The sequence below is a fragment of the Labeo rohita genome, chromosome 9 (genome assembly GCF_022985175.1).
Source record: "Labeo rohita strain BAU-BD-2019 chromosome 9, IGBB_LRoh.1.0, whole genome shotgun sequence".
Classification (NCBI taxonomy): Eukaryota; Metazoa; Chordata; class Actinopteri; order Cypriniformes; family Cyprinidae; genus Labeo; species Labeo rohita.
This window is the reverse complement of record NC_066877.1, coordinates 15,838,795-15,861,537: the sequence shown is the minus strand read 5'-3', so window position 1 is coordinate 15,861,537 and position 22,743 is coordinate 15,838,795. Positions and strand designations below refer to the sequence as shown.

The following is a 22,743-nucleotide window of genomic DNA, read 5'->3' as shown; positions in this document are numbered from 1 at the left end:
AGAATAAGAACTTTCTCTCTGCAGCGCACTTTAAAAAAGGTTTATTTTACCAACAAACAGCTGGCTTCCTAGCTGCAGTCGAAGGTGTCCATCAGGTGGGGTTTCTATGATCCGCAGGGGCAGCTGGTCAACCTGCAGGCATGCTTCTTTCACGTTGCGCTCGGCTCGAACCCAATGCCACTGCCTGTCGTTCAGTGGCACAGGAGACTTGACCGTCAGGACGACTGGCCCGTCGCCCACATTAAAGGAGAAAGTCACAGCTGAGGGAGCTGGGTGAACAGAAACATGAGGAAAGCCGTCTGAACAAGTGAAAACTAACACTTCTAAAACTTATAGGATTAAAGCAAAATCATAGATAAAAATAACAAATATATCTGAGTGTTCATTCAAGTTTCAGTAACACTTCACAATAAGGTTCTAAATGTTAACATTTGTTGCAATAGCTAAAATGAACTAACAATGAAAAATCATTTGAATTCATTTTACAACATTAATTATCCTGGTTAATGTAGTTTATACATACACCACCATTTAAAAGGTTTGTGTTCAGTATGATTTTTTTTTTTTCAAGGAAAATAATTTTATTCAGCAAAGATGCATTAAAATGACAGTAAAGACATTTATAATATATAGTACAATACTATTTCAAATAAATGTTTTTTTTTTCCCTTATCTAATAATCCTGCAAAAAATGGTACTCTGCAAGATATTAGGCAGTTCAACTGTTTTCAATAAGAAATGTTGCTTATGCAGCAAATCAGCATTTCAGAATGATTTCTGCAGAATAATGTGAGACTGAAGACTGGAGTAATGAATGTTAAAAATTCAGCTTTTCCATCACAGGAATAAATAAGCTGTAATAGATATCCAGTTATTTCCAAATGTTTTTGTGATCAAATTAATGCAGTCTTGGTGGGCATAAGAGACTTCTTTCAAAACATATATAAAACATAAATCTTACCAACCTCACACTTTTAAATAGTACTGAATATATCAATAAATGTTTAACATTAAGTTGTATAAAAGAATAATTATTTTATTTATTATAAACAAACATTAATTAACAATGAACAACAGTACATTGAACAATTAAAACTATACATTTAACTTATGCATGCTAAAATCCTTTTTTTTTCCACAGTTAAAAGAGAAGTTCACTTCCAGAACATAAAAACATTGTAAAAACATTTACAGATAATTGAATCTGTAATCTGTATAAAGGATGATTTTGAAGTTGAAGAAGAAAATGAGATGAGAGTTTTTCGACATACCCTAACTGTATTGACCCAGATTACACAGAGTTTGTATGCACATCATAGAGAAAAGACAAGATGAGGGTTTAAGGTTAAAAAGTACATAAATAGTTTTTTTTTTTTTTTTTTTTTTTTTTAGAAAATAACTGATCGTTTTGCTAGATAACACACTTTTTCCACAGCTGGGATCATTTAGTGCCCTTTGAAGCTGCATTGAAACTGCATTTTGGAAGTTCAACCTCAGGAGCACCACTGAAGTCCATTATATAGAGAAAAATTCAGGAATGTTTTCCTCAAGAAACATAACTTCTTTACAACTGAAGAAAATTACCTTTAAAAAAATGACTTATTAGCGGATGACTTCACATTGCTTTCATATGCAGTTTTTATATACAGGTCCTTTTCAAAAAATTAGCATATTGTGATAAAGTTCATTATTTTCTGTAATGTACTGATAAACATTAGACTTTCATATATTTTAGATTCATTACACACAACTCAAGTAGTTTCAAGCCTTTTATTGTTTTAATATTGATGATTTTGGCATACAGCTCATGAAAACCCAAAATTCCTATCTCAAAAAATTAGCATATTTCATCTGACCAATAAAAGAAAAGTGTTTTTAATACAAAAAAAAAGTCAACCTTCAAATAATTATGTTCAGTTATGCACTCAATACTTGGTCGGGAATCCTTTTGCAGAAATGACTGCTTCAATGCGGCGTGGCATGGAGGCAATCAGCCTGTGGCACTGCTGAGGTGTTATGGAGGCCCAGGATGCTTCGATAGCGGCCTTAAGCTCATCCAGAGTGTTGGGTCTTGCGTCTCTCAACTTTCTCTTCACAATATCCCACAGATTCTCTATGGGGTTCAGGTCAGGAGAGTTGGCAGGCCAATTGAGCACAGTAATACCATGGTCAGTAAACCATTTACCAGTGGTTTTGGCACTGTGAGCAGGTGCCAGGTCGTGCTGAAAAATGAAATCTTCATCTCCATAAAGCTTTTCAGCAGATGGAAGCATGAAGTGTTCCAAAATCTCCTGATAGCTAGCTGCATTGACCGCAGCTGACATGGCACCCCAGACCATCACTGACTGTGGGTACTTGACACTGGACTTCAGGCATTTTGGCATTTCCCTCTCCCCAGTCTTCCTCCAGACTCTCGCACCTTGATTTCCAAATGACATGCAAAATTTGCTTTCATCCGAAAAAAAGTACTTTGGACCACTGAGCAACAGTCCAGTGCTGCTTCTCTGTAGCCCAGGTCAGGCGCTTCTGCCGCTGTTTCTGGTTCAAAAGTGGCTTGACCTGGGGAATGCGGCACCTGTAGCCCATTTCCTGCACACGCCTGTACACGGTGGCTCTGGATGTTTCTACTCCAGACTCAGTCCACTGCTTCCGCAGGTCCCCAAGGTCTGGAATCGGTCCTTCTCCACAATCTTCCTCAGGGTCCGGTCACCTCTTCTCGTCGTGCAGCGTTTTCTGCCACACTTTTTCCTTCCCACAGACTTCCCACTGAGGTGCCTTGATACAGCACTCTGGGAACAGCCTATTCGTTCAGAAATTTCTTTCTGTGTCTTACCCTCTTGCTTGAGGGTGTCAATGATGGCCTTCTCGACAGCAGTCAGGTCGGCAGTCTTACCCATGATTGCGGTTTTGAGTAATGAACCAGGCTGGGAGTTTTTAAAAGCCTCAGGAATCTTTTGCAGGTGTTTAGAGTTAACTAGTTGATTCAGATGATTAGGTTAATAGCTCGTTTAGAGAACCTTTTCATGATATGCTAATTTTTGAGATAGGAATTTTGGGTTTTCATGAGCTGTATGCCAAAATCATCAATATTAAAACAATAAAAGGCTTGAAACTACTTGAGTTGTGTGTAATGAATCTAAAATATATGAAAGTCTAATGTTTATCAGTACATTACAGAAAATAATGAACTTTATCACAATATGCTAATTTTTTGAAAAGGACCTGTATTTTATGTCACACCTATGGACCTGTTTTGTTGTGTTTTCATTCCTTATGTGTGCCGTTGCCTAGTCTTCCCTTGTGTTTGATTGTATGATTACGTTCAGGTGTGTGGTATCAATCATCCTCATTTTCCCTCTTATTTAAGTTGTAGTCAGTTCAATGCATCTTTGTCCGTCGTTGAATGTGAAAGTTAACGTTGTGTTGTGCATGTGCCCTTCTGTTGTGGATTTACCCTCTTGTGGATTTATTAAAGACTGTTTAAATTCATCTTCTTCTTTGTGCGTTTATTGTACACCACACCTGTGACATCTTAAACCTATTGCTTTAACTAATATTAAGATATTGACAGCTATTTTAAAGTGTTACTTAAGTTATAGGCCTACACCAAATATTAAGGGATGGATAAGTATTATATTTTGCAAGTTTAATATTGATTTCTTCTGTTTTAACTTTATGTTATATTTTGCAATTCGATTTCTAACGGAAACCTAAATCTGACATTGCCACATTCTTATAAATGTGCTGGGACTCACAGCTCAGCTCAACCCTGATAAAGTCTTGAATGCCCATGTTTTCCAGAAAGACCCCAGAGGGAGAAGCAGTCTTGAAGTAGAAGGAGACATCGAGGGAAAGCTCCACCTGGACAGCCGGGAACTGCAGATATGAAGCCGCTTGGTAAAAAGATACAGCGTTCCACAGGAACTCTAACAGAGAGGAAGAAAGATAAATGTTGTATTTTTGACAGTTTACATATTGCTTTTATACACTGAATTATCTGCTATCTGTCAGCTTGCTTTCTTTTCTCTCTCACTCATGTATGACAACAGTAGAAGAGATCAGTTCACATACTGTCACCAGAGCACTGCAGGGGTCCCACAATATACATGGCTTCAGAGCCCAGTCTGTAAGTATCGCCAACCACAATCTCTCGCACTGGCAAGTGCTCCTTATATGAGAGAACGCCGGTGTCATTCTCCCTGTAGACAAAAGCACAAATTCAAAACAACTGTAAATTATAAATGTAATAACTTAGTAATCCTACAATAGCAACCATACAATAAGTCCTATTATTTCAGACTAATAAAAATGATGTGCTTTATCTGCTTTTATGGACCAGGTATAAACTATTCATAAAAGCGGTTTAGCTTATATAAAAGGTGTTTACTGCATTTCGTCTGGCTTTGAGCCGTGTCTGCGCACATAATTACGCAACTCGTGTGCAATTATCACTGAATGAAACCCAGTGTTAGTAAAAGTAAGATCAATCTCAGTAATCTAACAGACGTCATGAGTTGCATTTGCCTTGTTACCATGACACTCTGTCTGCATCACAGTTGCAGAAGTAGTTCATGTCAGCACAGTTCTCTTCCAGACCGCAGGAGCACTGCTGCACCCCCGGCTGGAATCCACCCCAGTAGGTCCTCTTCTCTCCTCTGCGGTCCACCCACCAGGACAAAGGGGTGCCGTCTACAACAACACCAGACTTATTCAATCTAAAACACATCTTATGCTTATCTTTATGTACATGTAACAAAAAGGAGTACAGGAGAATCTGTATAAATGTAACACCAATACTGATTTAATGTTCAAGTCAATCCCTTACAGTACCTCCCAAAAAAAACAAACTTTCATGCCTACTGTCTGTAATGGACACAAATATTTAAAGGAACAAAAACAAAGGAGTTTTATGGGGTAATCCCTGGTGAAAAAAACAGCATATGCTGGTTAGGTATGTTTTGATGCTGGTTTATGTTGGTCCTTGACCAGCAACATGACCAGCATAAACCAGCAAAGGACCAGCATAAACCAGCAAAGGGCCAGCTTAAACCAGCTAAGGACCAGCTTAAACCAGCATCAAAACATACCTACCAGCATATGCTGTTTTTTTCACCAGGGATGCTGGACGATATAACGGCTCAAACAGAAAACCGGTGTGGAGATCCCTGTTAACTGCATACACTCCTGACTAATATAATTAGAGAACTATTTATAACACAGCAACTAATTCATTAATCGGGCAAATAAACAATAAATGGCTGTCAACAGAAGTCAGAGGTGTTGAAGACGAATGCAAAGATGAGAAAATACTGTAGCAGGCAGAGCAAGATCACTGCTCACAATGCACAAAATATTGCAAGAAAATCCTAAATACTGAATTGCGGGTTTATATAAATGTATCTCTGAGAGGAACCACTGTCTTCAAAACAGTTTAGATAGTATTTTCTTTTCATTTTACCTCTGTATAACGCATATTAATGTAGTATTTCAAAGCCCACCACTTCTTTGTTTACAAGGAAACCTATATTGCCAATCTTCCATAAGCGCCACCTGCTGTCAGAGAGTGAATTTGCATCTCATTCAGCCCATCTGTTGAGGGGTGTATAACTGCAGCTTGGAGATCTCCAAATGGGGGCGGGAACTCCAAAACAGGGTGGGTGCTCCAAAATAGGGCGTGACTTCCTCCTTTTGACAGACAGGCACATGACACGCATGCGCAACCGCCCCCCCCCCCCTCCGAATCCACTTCAGCGCATACCCCGCCCCACAGCTAATTCTAAAGATTTTATTGGTTGTGTCAGTCGCAGTGTTGATTACCAACACTATGCTACACAAATGCTAACCCCTTAACCTACCCCACACCTTACCCTAACCTTAACCAGTGAAATTGACTGCACGGCGGGATTGGCGCTGAATAGCGTGGCAGATAAACAGTTAATAAGATTATGTGATATGAGATCGTCGGGCCGTTTTGTAACTCCCCTACCGGACCTCACCAAAAAATCTGACCTTTTTAGTTACATTCAGCATCGTTATCCCCTCCCTGCGAATGTCAAGAACCGGGACGCCCCCGTTGCCTAAAACAAAGCGACAGAGTAAAACCTTTCCCCTGTGCTTTACTGGGACGGCTCGCGGGAGAGCTTATGGGTGATTCCCATTTATATCATTAACCACTGGCCACGAGCTTTGGGGCTCTGCTCTCACTGAGCATATTTATTTATATAGCATAGTTTATTTTATTTGAGAACAACTACAAACTGTTTTTTTATAAAGTTTAGTTTTGAAATGTAAGTCAGAAGCCAGAGCCAATGGGGAAAGTCTTTGCGTGACGAGACCCCGCCCCATTTTGGAGGTTCTGCCCACTTTTGGAGTTCCCGCCCCATTTTGGAGATTTCCGGTCTGCAGTTTTATATACTTGGATCTGTTGCTTCTGTTTCATTATATATATTTTATGTAGCATAATTTCACAAAGCTACGATGAAAACAGACATTTAAACAAAATTTAAGGCAAAAACAGACTTTCTGTTTTTGCCTTAAATTTTGAAACTGTACAATCTAATTTACATCAAAAACAGCTCATACTATGTGTAGGCTAGCATGCTTGTTTGGATCAACAGTTCTGCAACTGTTTTATGTGCAACTGATTCAAAGGCATAATCAGGGGAAAGAAATGTGATAAACTGTAAAAAAATCCCCACCGGAATAAAAAAAACATGACGCAGATTGCTAATATGGGCTATAAAGTTATAATTTCATATGCAATTGACATGCACACATTGATATTACAGAGCTTTTTAATTACAGTTAAACTGAAAAAGATTGTAGAAACAATTTTCACTAAAACAATGTGAGTTAATTTCTCAATTAAATTACAGAGAAATGCTAGAAAGTAACACATTGCATTAAACATAAAACTATGAAGTAGGCTAGTATTTTCTTATAAAACTTACTCCAGAGTTTTTTTTTTTCTTTTTACATCAGCAAGCCTTAATTATAAATTGTATTGACAAAAAAGAGTGACATTTTCAGTAAGATGTGCACAAATTAAAATGAACACAAATTTGTTAATAGTTATAGTTATGTTATAATTATATAACAGATGATATATCCATTTTACTTCTCTATGACTGTAATTACTTCATCAGTGATGACAGTGGCTACCTGAGAAATATGATACTTTTGATTTGTGTGAAAGAGAAGAATTTGCGCACTTGAGTTTAAATCTGGGAGCACTGACAGAGCTTTAAACTGACAGGTTAATTTAGCACACTAAATCAAAACACTTGTGATAAGGTGTGTTAATAATGACTTCCAATAAATCTGCAATGCATATTAATGCCAAGTGGAATTTAATCTGGGCAATAATTACGGTTTAAACTGGGACGACTGCCAGACTGAAAAAAACTCTTTTATTTTCTGCTACCTGATGAACTACAAGAAGTATGCGACTACTAAAAAACTACAAAACTACATTTAGCATTTCTCTTGTAAATTTCAGCATTTGATCAAATCCTGTTTGTTTAGAAAGACCTGGCTTCTAACTGTGAGTGAATGAGTGAGAGACATTACACTTTATGTGATGGCATGATAATTATTCACTCTCACCTCTAAATTGAACGGAAAGCACTTTGTCAAACCAGAAAACAGCCCTGAAAATTAACGCATACTGATCCGTGTTATACAGCTATGATGGAAAACAAACAAAAATGTGATTTTTACATCTTTAACATTTCTTTTTTACAATTGCTTTACTGGATGGAATTTACTTATCACACTTTTTAAAAGCAAGAGGGACAGAGAGAAACCCAGTGTTTCAAAAAGCAATAAAAATAATTATGCTATTCTTTCAAGCTAGCTGGACCAGAAGAGAGAGACAGAGAGAAAAAAACACATTTTTATGATACAATAGGTGGGGAATAATAATCTTGTTTATAGTCTGCAGTGACATGATATCTGCCTCAGGGGAACTGAGCTACATCAATTTTTCATAAACTGAGGAAAACTGCACATGACTCCCTCCAAGAGCTGCCAAAACTGAAATAACAGCTTTTCAAAATCTCTCTCTCTTCCTTCCTGCAGACACTGGACGACTATCATGACCTTTCTCCCATACGTTAGTGAGATGCTAATGAAGCAAATTTTTTTTGCATGGCAAAATAATCTAGTAACGCACTTCATAAAAGTATCTGTCTTCATTTATTAGCATGATGTTTTGACAGACCAAAATGTCTGGTTAAATTGTCTTCAAAAGTGACATGTCTGATTCAGGCTAAATTCATCATAATTCAAAAGAAATGAAAAGAGAAAAGAAACATTTTTGTTTTTAGTACCTGACGCAATCACTCTACTATATCTAGCATTGATGGTACATTCAGCATTGATACATACCTAAACAATCTAAGGCCAGTACTTACCCCAGGGGTTAAACAGCCTTGACCTTCTGCAGTGGTAGGCGATTCTCTGCTCACAGTGTTCTGACAGAGACACCAGGGCCTTCAGCTGTTCAGATGAGGCGCTATAATTAAACCATCCAACATGTGGCTTCTGCAGTGTAGAGCCGCGTACTCTGACAGCAGTCGAGCTGTTGTGACGAACCACAGTCCACACTTTGTTCCCTGAAACATTTAATGCTCTGCATTATTCCAACAGTCCAGGACATGTAAAAGCCCAAAAGTGTTTTTTTTTCACCATTTAAAAAATGTCTTTCCAACAAATAAAGTGAGGAAATATTTCCAAGCATCATAAATTAAGGAACAGGATAATAAAATAATATAAAAATATTATTTAAATAAAATAAAATAAAATAAAAATATGTTTTAAATTCTACCAGTTAATAAGACATAGACAGATGAAGTGAAAATAAAATACAGTAAGCTACATACCAAGACATTAATTTTCAATGAGCAAGAAAAAGAGATGGCAGTGCTGTGCCCTGGGCTGCCCCGGAGAGTGCCGTCATCTAAAGTGACTGTCTGTATTGTCAATGCAAGGATACTACAGCTCAAAGCATACAGTTTCACAATTCAATTTTAAATATATATATTTTACGCACTGAAGAAGACCTTTGAGCCGAAACATTTGTGTTTTTGTCCTACTAGAAATCAATGTAAAATAAAACGCTAAACAGAGACTATTTTTTGAGTGCAGATCACGTTTTTACAGGCAAACCAAAATGCATTCAGACACCAGGTATAATTTTTTAAATATTTTTTACTAGTGGGTGCAGGACACTATAGTTCATGTATGTAAGTGAGGATAGCAAAATAAAGTAAACTGTGACATATTATACCCAAAAATTCTTCATACAGTGGACTATCAGTAAAATTGATTTAAAAAAAAAAATTGGGGACCAAAAATTTTTCAAACACTTTGACCTGACCATGTTTTGCTTAAACGTTTTTTCTTTAATTGCTAATGTGACCTTTTACACCACAGACTGACCAAAATTAAGCATTGCTTGGTAAGTCCTATCCCTATATTATATACATTTTGATTTGACTGTATATAAAATGTATTTATTTTATAACCAGGTATGAAATTAACTTTTTTTGAATCCCTAATAAATCAAGCTACTGGCCATTCATTTCTGCTATCCAAAACAAAAATATCATAAATTAACCAGATTCACTACTGATTCAAAATTACTCTTCAGAAGTAAATATATTTATTATTACATCTAATTCTGAATCATTAAATGGCGTTCAGTTTTACAACAGTCAATCATTCTTTGTGCAAACCATAAAGAATAATTAAAATAAGAACAAAATCATCTTTGACTTCTCTTATAAAAACCATGTTTGTTGTAATTCCCAAACATATGTTGACTCCTAAATTAATGTTTAATGGCAGGCATTAAAGATTAGCAGATAGGCTGTCAATTGATGCCTCATTCTGTACTTGTGTTCTCAAGTTGTCAAAAACTAATCTAATCACTAGTATACAGGCAAAAGTTCACTTCAGAAATGCATAATTTATATATATTTATATATATGAAGAATACACTTTATTCAAGCCACAATACCGAAAATGAACAATACACAATCTTTCAGGCTAGGGTGATGTTATGTTTAAAGACGTAAAGCATTCAGTGTGTGATCCTCTTAACACTTTGTTTTGTTAATGTTGGAGGCTCCTGGTTAGAGGACACAATCTATGAATCCTGACCCACCAATTTGGCTTGTGAATTGATGTGTTACACATTTTGGTGGGTGTTAATTTAGACCCTGTTAAAGGGGTCATCGGAAATTCGATCGAAATTCTCAATGGTTGTGTAAAACAACACCTTTTTTACCTTGTGAAAATAAGCTCTGCAAAAATCATCCAATTCTGATGGGTTGTTCCTTTAAATGCAAATGAGCTCTGCTCACCCCGCCCCTCTCTTCTCTCTGTGGAGTGATGAGCTGCTCTGAGAGATTGTTTAGCCGCATTTAGCGCGTTTAGCCGTGAAACTTGCTAACTAACACATTATTAGGAAAGGTGATTGCAGAGATTCATAAAAAAAACCCTTACACTCACTTCTGCCGTAAGTGAAGCTGGATCACGAATGATTTGCGTGAACATAGATGCATTTATGTAGATCGGGAGGAACATTCTCTTTACAAACAAATGTAATCCACCGCATCTTTAGCGGCTCAGATGTCGGGAGTAAATGACGACCACTATGCTCATTATTACATCCAGCAACACAACACCTCAATCGCTCAATCGGAGATATTCTTGTCTAACTTACATCCCTGCTTCGGCATTAAAACAATGGAGGTTGGACTGTTACAGCTGATCTGAGTTAAGACGCTCATGTCAATCAACTACTGTAATAGAGGCCTCTTAGTAAAACACATGGGAAAGATATAAGAGTTTGGTCAAGTTGAACATTTTAGCTTGGGTTGAAAAGAAATAACCAACCTGTAATATTACAGTAGATCTGAATAGGATCAAGAGGGCCACTTCCATCAGGATCTATAGAGAAATATCCAGAAGTGCTTCCAGCAAGCCTGTAGTGTTCACATGACGCTTCATAGACAGCTAAGAATACAAACAGGGAATACAAGATTTTATCAAAGCACCTCAAACATTTCATAAACAAGATCAAGAGCATTGTTTGGATCTCCTCTACAAAACAGTGCTGTTGAGATGTCTGTAGTTTTAACAAACATTATTAAAGATGATTCCTGTAAAAAAAAAACTTTGAGCAAAAAACACAGATCTGCAAATACAGGATCAAAGCTTCCTAAAAAGTATTTGACAATGCATACACTGTTTGTCATGACAGTTTTTGTGTTGTGTGCGTTTTCAAAGCATAAACTCAAAAATTGTATAACCCTATGGAAACTTTGACAGTGAAATAAAGTAAATTCCCTGTTGCTTTTAATAACGTGTATAATACAATACATCTGACATAATAAATACACAGTAAGTGTGTTTGAAATGTAGGAATCCATTGCGCAGACCTACAGTTATGGCACGTAGCTCCACTGTATCCTGTACCAGTGCAATCACAAGTGAAAGAAGACCACGTCTGGGAACACCGGCTGCCATGCTCACAGAAATTATACAGACACCTGTCACACAAAAAGAGATACGTAAACATTTAGTTCAAATATACAGTAAAAAATGAGAATAAACCAAGTGTGACCAAGGATTGCAATACAGTTTGACACAGAATATAAGCAGTCAGCATTTATTTCTAACAGGCTCATTTTGAAAGAAAGCCCTCAGATGACAGAGAACCGACCACATGTCCATCTCAAGTCAGAATCAATTTTCTGCAACTGAATGAGTATGTCAGCATACAATTAAGCTGTCTGTTACCAGCATTGAAATAGACCTTAATGTGGCCTCACTTCTCAGGCGGCATCAAACAGTCTGTTAAATCAAGAGAATCGTTGGGATTTTGACAGAATATTTTATATCAATTGCAACTGGATCTAATTTAGAATGGGTAAAATTAATATGTGAATTTGTATGAGGGGAGTATCAGAGATGGGGCTGATGTGACTGTCGCTTGCCTGCAGAAAATTAATTTCCTTTTCAAGAATTTATTTGCTTTTCTATGAAAAGCACAAAGTCGTGATGGTTCATAATCTTTAACAAAAGGAACCTTGTACAAATGAAAGAACAAATTAAACTAAACTCAAGCTAAAAGCTTACGCAAAAGAGGCGTTCTGTGTAGTAATGGATAACATAAAATGTCATGTTAACCCTGTATAGACTACCTAATAAATAATAAGCATGAATATTAATATTAGTGCTGTCAATCGATTAAAAAAATTATTAATCACAAATTTAATCACACATTAAAGTTTTTAAATATACTTTTATACTGCAATAATTTCACATCCAATCTTCAAAGTAACGTAGAAACAACATACAGTCCATTTTTAATATTTGTTAAATATTTCTTTTATGAGTGAAGGCGAGTAGCACTGATACCAATATTACTGATGTCTCTAGGAACTTTCTTTCCTAATATTTAACCACTGACTATAGCCAGTCAACATTACAGTATAATTGAGAGCTATCAATTTTAACATTTATTAGACTGAACAACTTCTAAGTGAACTTAAAATAATCTTCGCATAAACTTTCTGTTTTAATTGGTTAATTTGAAAGTAGACATTTCACTCTCTATAAATATATTTTTCATGTCTGTAAGGCAAGTATACATGGAGTTTTAAAGTTTCGCGCTCAAGTTCATGACCGAGATGGCAGAAAGCACATCCTGTTTGCTTTAATTATTTTACAAAAGCACAACGTTTTGTTGTTATTGTGAGTGCACACAAATAAACATAGAGTCTTTACAGATTCAAAAGATGTATTACTTTTATCTGTATGACCAAACATTTTAAGAACAAGTGAGCGCACCGGTGCCTCCATCTGTCATGCAGGAAGCAAGCTACTATTCAGCTTTCACACTCTGGACAGACACTTGAATAGCGCACATTTTTCTAGGTAAACGTTAGATTGAGCAGCCATGTAAAGTTGCTATTGTGTACATTCTTTAGAATGAAAAGCCATATTTAAGGTCAATGAATGATAGGTGAGCATTTGGATGTCCTGCCCAATCAACAATATCACCACATGAACCTGTGTAATGTGAATTTGAGTCAAACAAGCCTCCTCTTGTTGACTAACGGTTAGTCGACTAGAGGGCAGCTCTAGATATTAGGCTATTTGGCTGCTATTACTTTAAGAGTTGCCACTGCTGAACGTGACACGGACCTGACACGCATACCTGTAGTTTCATTCACACTTTATTATGAAATAATACAGGCTACAGCGCCGCATTTGTGTGTGCAATTGAAGCATGCATGCTACTAGCACAGTATAATGGCTGACAAGACAGGTAAATTCGTTTTTGGTGACATATGGCCTGATGACATCTCATCTGACCGCAGTTCACTGAAGTTCTACTGAAGCGCACTTGTCACCTGTACTTCTCCCGTGCTTGTTTGACTAGCACCTAGGGCTGAAGTGAAGTTGGAAAGCGCATCTTGCAGAAAGTTTACCATTTCATGTGGTCATAAAGACAGTCTACGACTAAATAAAAGCACTTCTTTTTAAGAAAAAAGAGACGTGAGTGGGGTGGCCAACCCTAGCTCCACCCCGCTTTAAATTTTTTAACGCCAATAAGTTTGAAAAAATGATTGTCTGCGTTAACGCACTAATTTTGACAGCTCTAATTACTATACAAAAAAAGTTTAGGATAAAGAATTTGATTCAGCAAATTTCAGCTCATCCATCTGTTTTGCTCAGCAAGAGTGCTAGATGAGCCTTTGATTTCTCCAGTGTAGGAAAGTCTTTAATGTGATGCCTGTCGATAAACTAACACAGACATGCAAAAAATTGATAGGCTTGCTGGAGACGTGTTGATTAATAGCGCATTAATTTGTCTGCTTAACTTTCACAATTACCAGCCTTTTAGGCCTGCATATATTATTTCACAGAGCTCAGTTTGCATGCCTGGTCCCTGAAGAGCCCACTTTATGAGGCCTCCACGTACAATACAGCCATTCAAACAGCCATTAACCACTACAGGGAGAGTCAACTGCAGGCTGGATACTGTTTCAGGTGATGATTTCATTACCTCTGTGCTATTTCTAGTCATGCCTGAAAAAAGGTTTTGCTGGACCATAAAATTATGCCAACCAATGTGCAGAACTGCTCTGCAGCAATAAACCGCCCTGTGAAATTTTACTGATAGAGGTTTCTGGTAAGAGGACATTGTCTAAAGTAAAAGTCGATGACCTGAAAATTTGTTGTAAGGTTTGTGGCGTGGAAAAAACAGAACACACCGTGTGTGTTTTTAATGAATGATGGACAGCCGATCTCCATCAGTGATTTTAACTGATCATATAAGTCTCAATAAATCATATAACAGTCACTTTAATACATCAGTAACATTAAAAATTTAAAACAGCATTAATATTATTAGCAATATAAAGCCATAACTGTAATATAGAGACATAAATCAAAGTAGAACTAACACATACATCAAAATTTAAGGGAATGAAAATGAATAACCGTATTATCAACAATCGTGAAACCATCACATGGCACTGAAAAGTTGAGTAATGGGTGCTAAAAATGTAGCTTTTCCATCACAGGAATAAATTACATTTTGAAATATATTTAAATAGAAAACTGTTACCTTAAATTGTAATCATATTTTACAATATTACTGTTTTTGCTGCATTTTTGATTAAACAAATGCAGACTTGGTGAACATAAGAGAGAAAAAAAGAGTGGTAGTGTACTTTCATACCTAAAATTATTGCTTACTACAAAAATCTGTGCTATTATAGATTACCATCTATACTGCGTAAAAAGGCAATATTATAAAAAAAAAACCTCAATATGAACTCATTATATCTGAGATTAAAAATTGTTGTCAGCAGAATCAAATAATTAAAATGATTCCCATGATTTCAGCTTGAAAACCCCTAAAATAAACTAGATGTTACTAAGACACTGAGGTATTAGGTAGGGGAGGCAGAAAACTTCTTTATTAATATATATACACAACTATACTTTGATACTATTTATAACTGAAACAGAATTATAATTTATAACATTGCTACTTTTAGACAGTCATTCCTCAACACTGTTTTTATGTGAGAGCCAAACTAGTTCTGATAAGCTCATGTAGCTCATTTGTAGATACCTCACCTGAAACAGTTTCCCATGTGTCACCACCTTCAGACAAAATAAGGACTACATCATTAAAATAAAGAAATGGATGCCTTCCACTGAGGCTTCATTAAGTTTGAAAATGTAAGTGCTAGACAAAAAAAATAATAATTTGACTCCATGGAGAAGCTCTCTTTGACAATATCCAAAACCCAAAAGAGGGCAAAGCGTTGCAGGGGTCAGCTATTTTGGCACTTGATTATCAGAGGCGCAGTCTGAGGCGGCGTACAGAGGGGACAGAGGCGGAGGAAAGGTTCAGTCTAGCAGCTGGGAGCATTCGCCCTCTGGCAGGCTCACAAAAACTGTCACATAGCTCACAGCGGAGGCCCTCAGACTATGACAGCTGCTCATGAATGATTTAGACTTGCCACTGATGGAGGGGTCTTGTCATGTTCATACAAGTTCACTATTAATAAAATCCCGCTGCACAGACATGCCAGTGGGACATGTCCCTGCCACCAAATAAAAACATATTGAGAGATTGAATAAAAGCCAGTACGGTGAGACGGTTGAAGTGGAGCAAGTTGGGTGCCTTTAAATAGAGCAAAAATTTACTAAACATGCAAATACTGTCAACAGGTTGTGTGGAAATTCTGTAGATTGCAGTTCAGTAAATTTTTGCAGGCCAATTCAATTCAATGCTGCATTGCGAGCAATTTCATTTTTGGGTGAACTATTCCTTTATTCAGCAATCTGATATTGATAACAACTTCAGTTTAAGTTATTAAATAATATTTTTTATAGAATCTATTAGGATAATATGACAAAAACATAATATATACAATCATATATACACATTTTTTTGTCGATCAACAACAAATCTATAACTTTTAGTCAACACAGTCTGAAGATGATCTGACTTGATTTTGGTGAAAATTGGACCAACGGTCAAGGAGGAGGTTTTAAACGTAAATCAAAATGGCAGACAGAAATATTGGTTGACTATGGCATATTTGCTATCTTTGTTGTCGGCATGACCCAAAGAATGTTTATAGATTTAGAGATTTTCATTACAAAAGGCTAATGCAATCAAAAGTTATTAGCATTTTTGGAAATTTCATTGTTAATGGTTAATGAATGGTTTATCACTCTTGACCAATAGGTGGTGCTGTCACCAAATTGATGTGGCGTGGTCAGTGTGAGGTGACAATTGCACACGCAAAGTTTCAGGTGTCAATATGTCAAAGTTTTGCAGAGATCACTCAGACACTGTTTGGCATGGTTCCAGCAAATTGGTTTATGTGTTGAACGCTAACCGTTTCATATATCAACACGAAATCCAGCACCTTTTGTCAGCATGGTCTGAAGATGATCTGTACCAAATTTGGTGAAAATTGGACCAACGCTCTAGGAGGAGTTTAAAAAAATTGGTTTTCAACATGAATAAAAATGGTGGACAGGAATTTTGGCTGACTATGGCAAAATTGGTATTGATGTTCTCGGCATGACCCAAGGAATATGTTGCGATCACTTTCATTGCAATAGGCTAATTTAATCAAATGTTATTAGCATTTTTTGAAATCTCTTTGTAACCTTTGGCCACAATGTGACGCTACCCCCAAACTTTTTGAGTACTGTCAGAGCATGGTGCCGAATATACATATAAAATATAGCATTTTACGACAAAATTGAGAATGACCAATGACCAAAATGACTGATATGGGGAAATTGGGAACGGTTCAACTCGACACAGAATCTAAAGAGACCAGTTTTATGATTTTCGGCCAAACCATTCAAATGTTATAAGCAAAAATAGCAAAACTGTGCGGGTAGCCTCAGGTCATGGTTGTTATAACACACACCAAAATGTTAATATGCCAAACCATTCTGGAGATATAGCTTCACATCCATTTTTGCGTGCTCGTTGTCAGATTCATTTATGCGTTATTCTAGAACATTCCCAATTTCCCCATATCAGTCATTTTGGTCATTGGTCATTCTCAATTTTGTCGTAAAATGCTATATTTTATATGTATATTCGGCACCATGCTCTGACAGTACTCAAAAAGTTTGGGGGTAGCGTCACATTGTGGCCAAAGGTTACAAAGAGATTTCAAAAAATGCTAATAACATTTGATTAAATTAGCCTATTGCAATGAAAGTGATCGCAACATATTCCTTGGGTCATGCCGAGAACATCAATACCAATTTTGCCATAGTCAGCCAAAATTCCTGTCCGCCATTTTTATTCATGTTGAAAACCAATTTTTTTAAACTCCTCCTAGACCGTTGGTCCAATTTTCACCAAATTTGGTACAGATCATCTTCATACCATGCTGACAAAAGGTGCTGGATTTCGTGTTGATATATGAAACGGTTAGCGTTCAACACATAAACCAATTTGCTGGAACTGACTAATCAACTTTTTTTCCATCAACTTTTTGCCATCATGGTCTGAAGACGATCTGAGCCAAATTTGGTGAAAATCAGACAACCCGTCTAGGACGAGTTCGAAAAAGTAGAAAATAGTGAAAAAACTAAGCCTTATTATTTTAAAATTTTAGTGTGCATTCAAATCGGCCAAGGATTCAGACGAAAAAATAATTTTCCTTACAGTTCAAAAGTTATTAGCATAAACATGAGTGAAAGTGGTGGTGCTGCAGAGTTTGAGTTAGAGACTCCAAACTTAATATGGTTAATGTTAAGAATGTCCTCTATCTGTGTTCCAAATTGCATAACTTTCCTGCAAGCTGTTCTATGGGCTGCCATAGACTCAAGAGCGGAAGAAATGGAAAGAAGAAGAAGAAGGAATAATAATAATAAGAAGAAGAAATCTAACTGATACAAGAGGTGCCTTCGCACCATCAGTGCTTGGCCCCTAATACCACTGATAATTTATTAGCAATACATTTTGAAATACTATTTGTTATAATGAAAATGTATTTTAATAGTAATTTTAAATTGTAATAATATTTCACAATATTACTGTATTAAATATTGTAGCCTTGGTGAGCGTAAGAAATTTCTTTCAAAAATATCAAAAACTTGATATTTTTGACAACACCCCAGACTTATGAACAATAGTGTACATCCTCTTAGGCTTCTACAGGTCTATAAGTGTTGGGGAAAGTTAGTTTTAAAAGTAATGCATTACAACACTGCGTTACTCTCTAAAAAAGGTGACTATTTATATTACTTAGTTGCTTTTTATGGAAAGTAATGTGTTACGTTATGCTGCTTGTTTGTTTTTCATAAAAAAGTTCAATTTTGGCAAAAGTAAAAGCCCTTTGACACCAGAAGTAAAATGAATAAGCCACAGGATGTATGAAATGTAAATTTACTTCAGCAGATCGCAGGAGAAGTTTAACAGCAATAAAAAAAAAAAAAAAGAAACACAAATGTTATGTGTATCTGACGTAATTTTTGCTTATTAGTATGGCTGAATTGGATCATCGTAGGCCAGCAGCAAAGATGCAGGTTTGCGTCATATTCTAACTTTGCATTTAACTGTTTATTTATTTTGAAGAATGCTAAGTCTGTTTTTGTGCAAGTTAGATGAGTAATTGCCTGTTGACATTTAGTCTAGACTACAGTAAGCATCATGTTTACATGGCGCAAACAACGCCTCTGCACAATTTCTCTCAACATGAGGACAGCAGAGGTGTCAGGGTCTGACGTTACTTATTTGAAAAAGTAAGATATTTTCTTGTAAATTAAAAAGTAATGCATTACTTTACTAGTTAAAAATAAAAAGTAGTCTGATTACATGTAACTCACATTACTTGTAATGCATTACCTATTATTAGAGTTTTTTTAATTGTTTTTTGCACTAATTAGTTTGTCCACAAGGTGGCAACAGTGGCCCTGGCCAGCTGAAAAAGCAAAGAAAGAGACGTCTGTCGGAGACCACAATAATAACAGACGGCAGTGCTGACAAGCATTTGTCTGAGGGAGTTATAAGATATTCACAACTCTAGATTAAACAAGTATATAAAATGAAGTAAATTTTGAAAGTCTGCGCATTCGGCTGTACGCATACGCTGAGCCACTTCAGGCAGTGTGTCAGTAGTGCTTCACTCGACAAAACATACACAATTATGTCAAAATGCGATAAGCCAGCCCTCAAATGAAGCTAATTGAATAGCCCTGATATATGATATGATATATGTGATATCATAACATATATCAGATATCATTACCCATTGTTGCCATTTATCTTGTTTACTCAACAAAAAAGTTAATAAGGAGACAAGAGCAGAGAACTCTCTTCCTCAAAGCAGGACCCCTGTAGACCTGGGGGACAGCAGGGGTCATGCAGTTCTGGGTCGATGAGGACTCTGATTCCAGTATGTGGTAATGAGAATAAGTGCAAAACGCAGCACTGAGCTTGTTAGTTGGCCGCAAACCTAAATGAAAGTACAAATGAACTTCCTCCAGTTCTAATTAGGGCTCTGCCGATAGTCCAGCTCAGCCAGCGCGACCTGAGGCCTTAATGACAAAGAACAGCTCTGACATGTTCAAGTTTCCAAGGTGTCATGAGCAAATTAAAATTCAGTGGATATTTCTGTGGTTGACAAATGTAAAACAGCAGTAGAAATATGGATCCGGCATATGTTCAGGAAAACCGCACCTGTCACGAATGCCACATAAGTCAAACTGTAGCTGATTGTAGCTTCCTAGATGACCTTGCTGGACTGACAGGAGATCAACAGGTTGGTTGTTAACAAGGATGAGCCGGACGCAGCCTTGGAAGGCCATCGTGGGATTCAAGCAGCTGGAGTCGTTCTGGGATACAGGACATCCTAAAAGAATTGATGAAAATACATATGACTGTAGGTATGGATGTTATAAAAACTAAACTTTAAACAAAAGTGCTTCAAAAATCAGACAAACACAAAATTCCCAATTTTCCCAATTTTACTTTGAAGGCCTCCACACACCATTATATTTTATGGCTTCATTAACATCAACAAAATACTATATATAATATAGTATATGTATATATATATATAAACATCAAAACATGCATAGATATTATAGATTTTTATACATCTCATTTAATATTTCATACATTACATACATTAAAACATAATTAATCATGTTTATCTAGCAGAGTTATTATTAGCTCTTACCAGAGTTATTGTTATCCAAAATTATTATTTAAAATAAAATAAAATAAAATAATAACAAAGTTGAAGGAAAAAAAATATTAGAACTAAAATTGAAATAAAATAACTGTAAATGAAAAATAAAAAACATATAAATGTAAAAAAAAAAAAGAATTTAATAAATGAAACAAAAAGAAAAAATGAAATATTAAAAAAATTACATAAACTAAAATAAGTGACAAAAGCAAATAACAAAATTACAAGACCTTGAAACCAGAATTAAAATAAAAACAAAGTATAAAAAATAAAAGCTAATTTAAAATATTAATAAATTCTATAATTGGTATAAAAGTACTAAAATGACATTCTAGATTTTTATATAGTTAATTTAATATTTTATACATTACATACATTTAATACACAATTAATCATGTTTATCTAGCAGAGTTCATTATTAGCTCTTACAAGAGATACTGTTAACTAAAATTGTTAGACATTTTTTTATTTTAATTGAAATAGAAAAAATAAAATAAATAAAATAAAATAATTATTTTTGTAAATGATGTATTGGCAACTAACTGAAATAAAATGTAAAGGAAAATTTAAAGGAAGGAAAAAGTTGAAGGAAAAAAATATTACAACTAAAATTGAAATTAAATAACTGTAAATGAAAAATAAAAAACATATAAATGTAATTTATAAAAAATATAATAAATTAAACAAAATAAAAAAAAAGAAAAGAAAAAATAAAGTAATATAAGTGACAAAAGCACATAATAAAATTACAAGAACTTTAAAACCAAAATTAAAATAAGAACTATAAAAGCATAAAAATAAAAGCTAATTTAAAATATTAATAAATTCTTGGTATACAAGTACTAAAATGGCTCTTACATGCTGATTTATATTATTTATTTTATTTTAAATATTAACTTTGCAATCTTTCATATTTTGTTAATTAGTGGCAAATGAACAGCAGAGTTGCATACTCAAAGTTTTGAATTAGCAAATAACTAATCTGACCCCAACTGTAACCAAAATATTCTGGCGATATCTGTGCGCTATTTTACCTCCAAAATAGTGTTTGTCTTTTGGTTCCAGGTAGCTCTTCAGTTGTATGGTGGATGAGGGCTCACTGTCCAGGGTCATGATGACTTGCAGACCTCTAGCGTTGACACTCACTGAATGCCACAAACCATCATTCACCCTCTGACCTGTCAATCAAAAACACCACATACTGTTTCAATACACACATCAACCAAATATGAACATTATCCACCTTTTAGTGCAACCTACTACATTATATGGTCAGATAGAGCCATCCAAGACAACAATCAGTATGTGAACCATCAAAACAAAACCATGATGAAACAGAAAACTCAATATCACAATACAAAGTGCCAAAAAACAAATCTCCTGGCAAAAAACTGCCCCCTTCCACCCCTGTCCCAAAAGGAAAAATTCTCTTTGAGGTATGATTTAATTAATTCTGGCCATTACATGTGAAGGGCGCCCAAGCTGTGTGCGGCCGCTGTGTGTCTACAGTCTCCCCTGTGCCAGCCATCTGTTTGTCGTTTGAGCTCAAGCGCTTCACTTCTTCTATTCCGGTAATTACAACACTCTCTATTTCAGCCAATACTTCTATGACGCGAGTTAGACCAAAAAAAAATTGGTTTCAGGTAAGATAAAACAGCCGTTCTAACACAGACTGGCCCCGCACAACAGATGGAGAGCGCCCTCTTTCCCCCGCTGCGTGTCGATTGTTGTTGAACATCAGGTTTCCTCACTAGACTGAGACACACAACTGTCTGTCTCAGACACTAATCTTGTTTAGACCGGCATGTACGTTTCTTTTCATGTTTTGTCCAGAATGCCGGACAAAAAAGAAAAATTACGTTATTGCCTTTGTGGGGGACAAGATAAGCTGTAAGTACTGACTTTTATACAAATGCTTTTGTTTTGCTAACAAATCTCATTGGTGAGAAGAGGACAGAAGAAAAAGCACAGTAATAGGAAGCCTTTGCATTGCCAGGCTGGCTGAATTGAAAAAGAGAGACATTTATACTCTTGATCGCTATGCGCACATAATTGCTGAAACTGAGCAGCATTTCCAATTAGACTCCTTCAAAGCAGTAATTTCGGCGGCTAGAGTGTGTCATGCCTGGATAAAAGTGACAGCTCTACCATTTGATCGCAGCCGCATTTCCGTGTCACTTGCTGAAGCCTTATACCTTTTACAATTTGCCTGGTGCATGTTAAATTGTTGAGCTAAAGAATGAATGTTAAAAAGACTATGCTATATCAATTACCAAGTGACTGGGTTTGATGACTACTACTACTATTTTTACTCAGTTCTCTATTTTACTCAGTTAAATGCTAGCATTAAAAAAACAAAGTCTAGTTGTGAAATTATACCCACCTTACTGAAAAAAAAAATGCTGTTCTGGTCTTAGCTGGTTTAAAGGATTAGATCACTTCCAGAATAAAAAATTCCTGATAATTTACTCAG

At 36.0% G+C, this 22,743-nt stretch overlaps 1 protein-coding gene across 1 annotated transcript in view; it reads right to left on the bottom strand.

Annotated features, from left to right (window-relative positions):
* The window catches only part of cntnap5a (contactin associated protein family member 5a), an 86,352-nt gene that overhangs the window by 14,099 nt on the left and 49,510 nt on the right, over positions 1 to 22,743 (bottom strand). The window contains exons 9-17 of the mRNA XM_051120043.1: positions 21,305 to 21,448; positions 19,757 to 19,928; positions 11,452 to 11,558; positions 10,903 to 11,022; positions 8,415 to 8,615; positions 4,533 to 4,689; positions 4,072 to 4,199; positions 3,756 to 3,926; positions 51 to 269 (exon numbers count right to left, since the gene is read on the bottom strand). Of these exons, the coding sequence (XP_050976000.1) occupies positions 51 to 269; positions 3,756 to 3,926; positions 4,072 to 4,199; positions 4,533 to 4,689; positions 8,415 to 8,615; positions 10,903 to 11,022; positions 11,452 to 11,558; positions 19,757 to 19,928; positions 21,305 to 21,448 (1,419 nt within the window). The remainder of the gene's footprint in view (positions 1 to 50; positions 270 to 3,755; positions 3,927 to 4,071; positions 4,200 to 4,532; positions 4,690 to 8,414; positions 8,616 to 10,902; positions 11,023 to 11,451; positions 11,559 to 19,756; positions 19,929 to 21,304; positions 21,449 to 22,743) is intronic.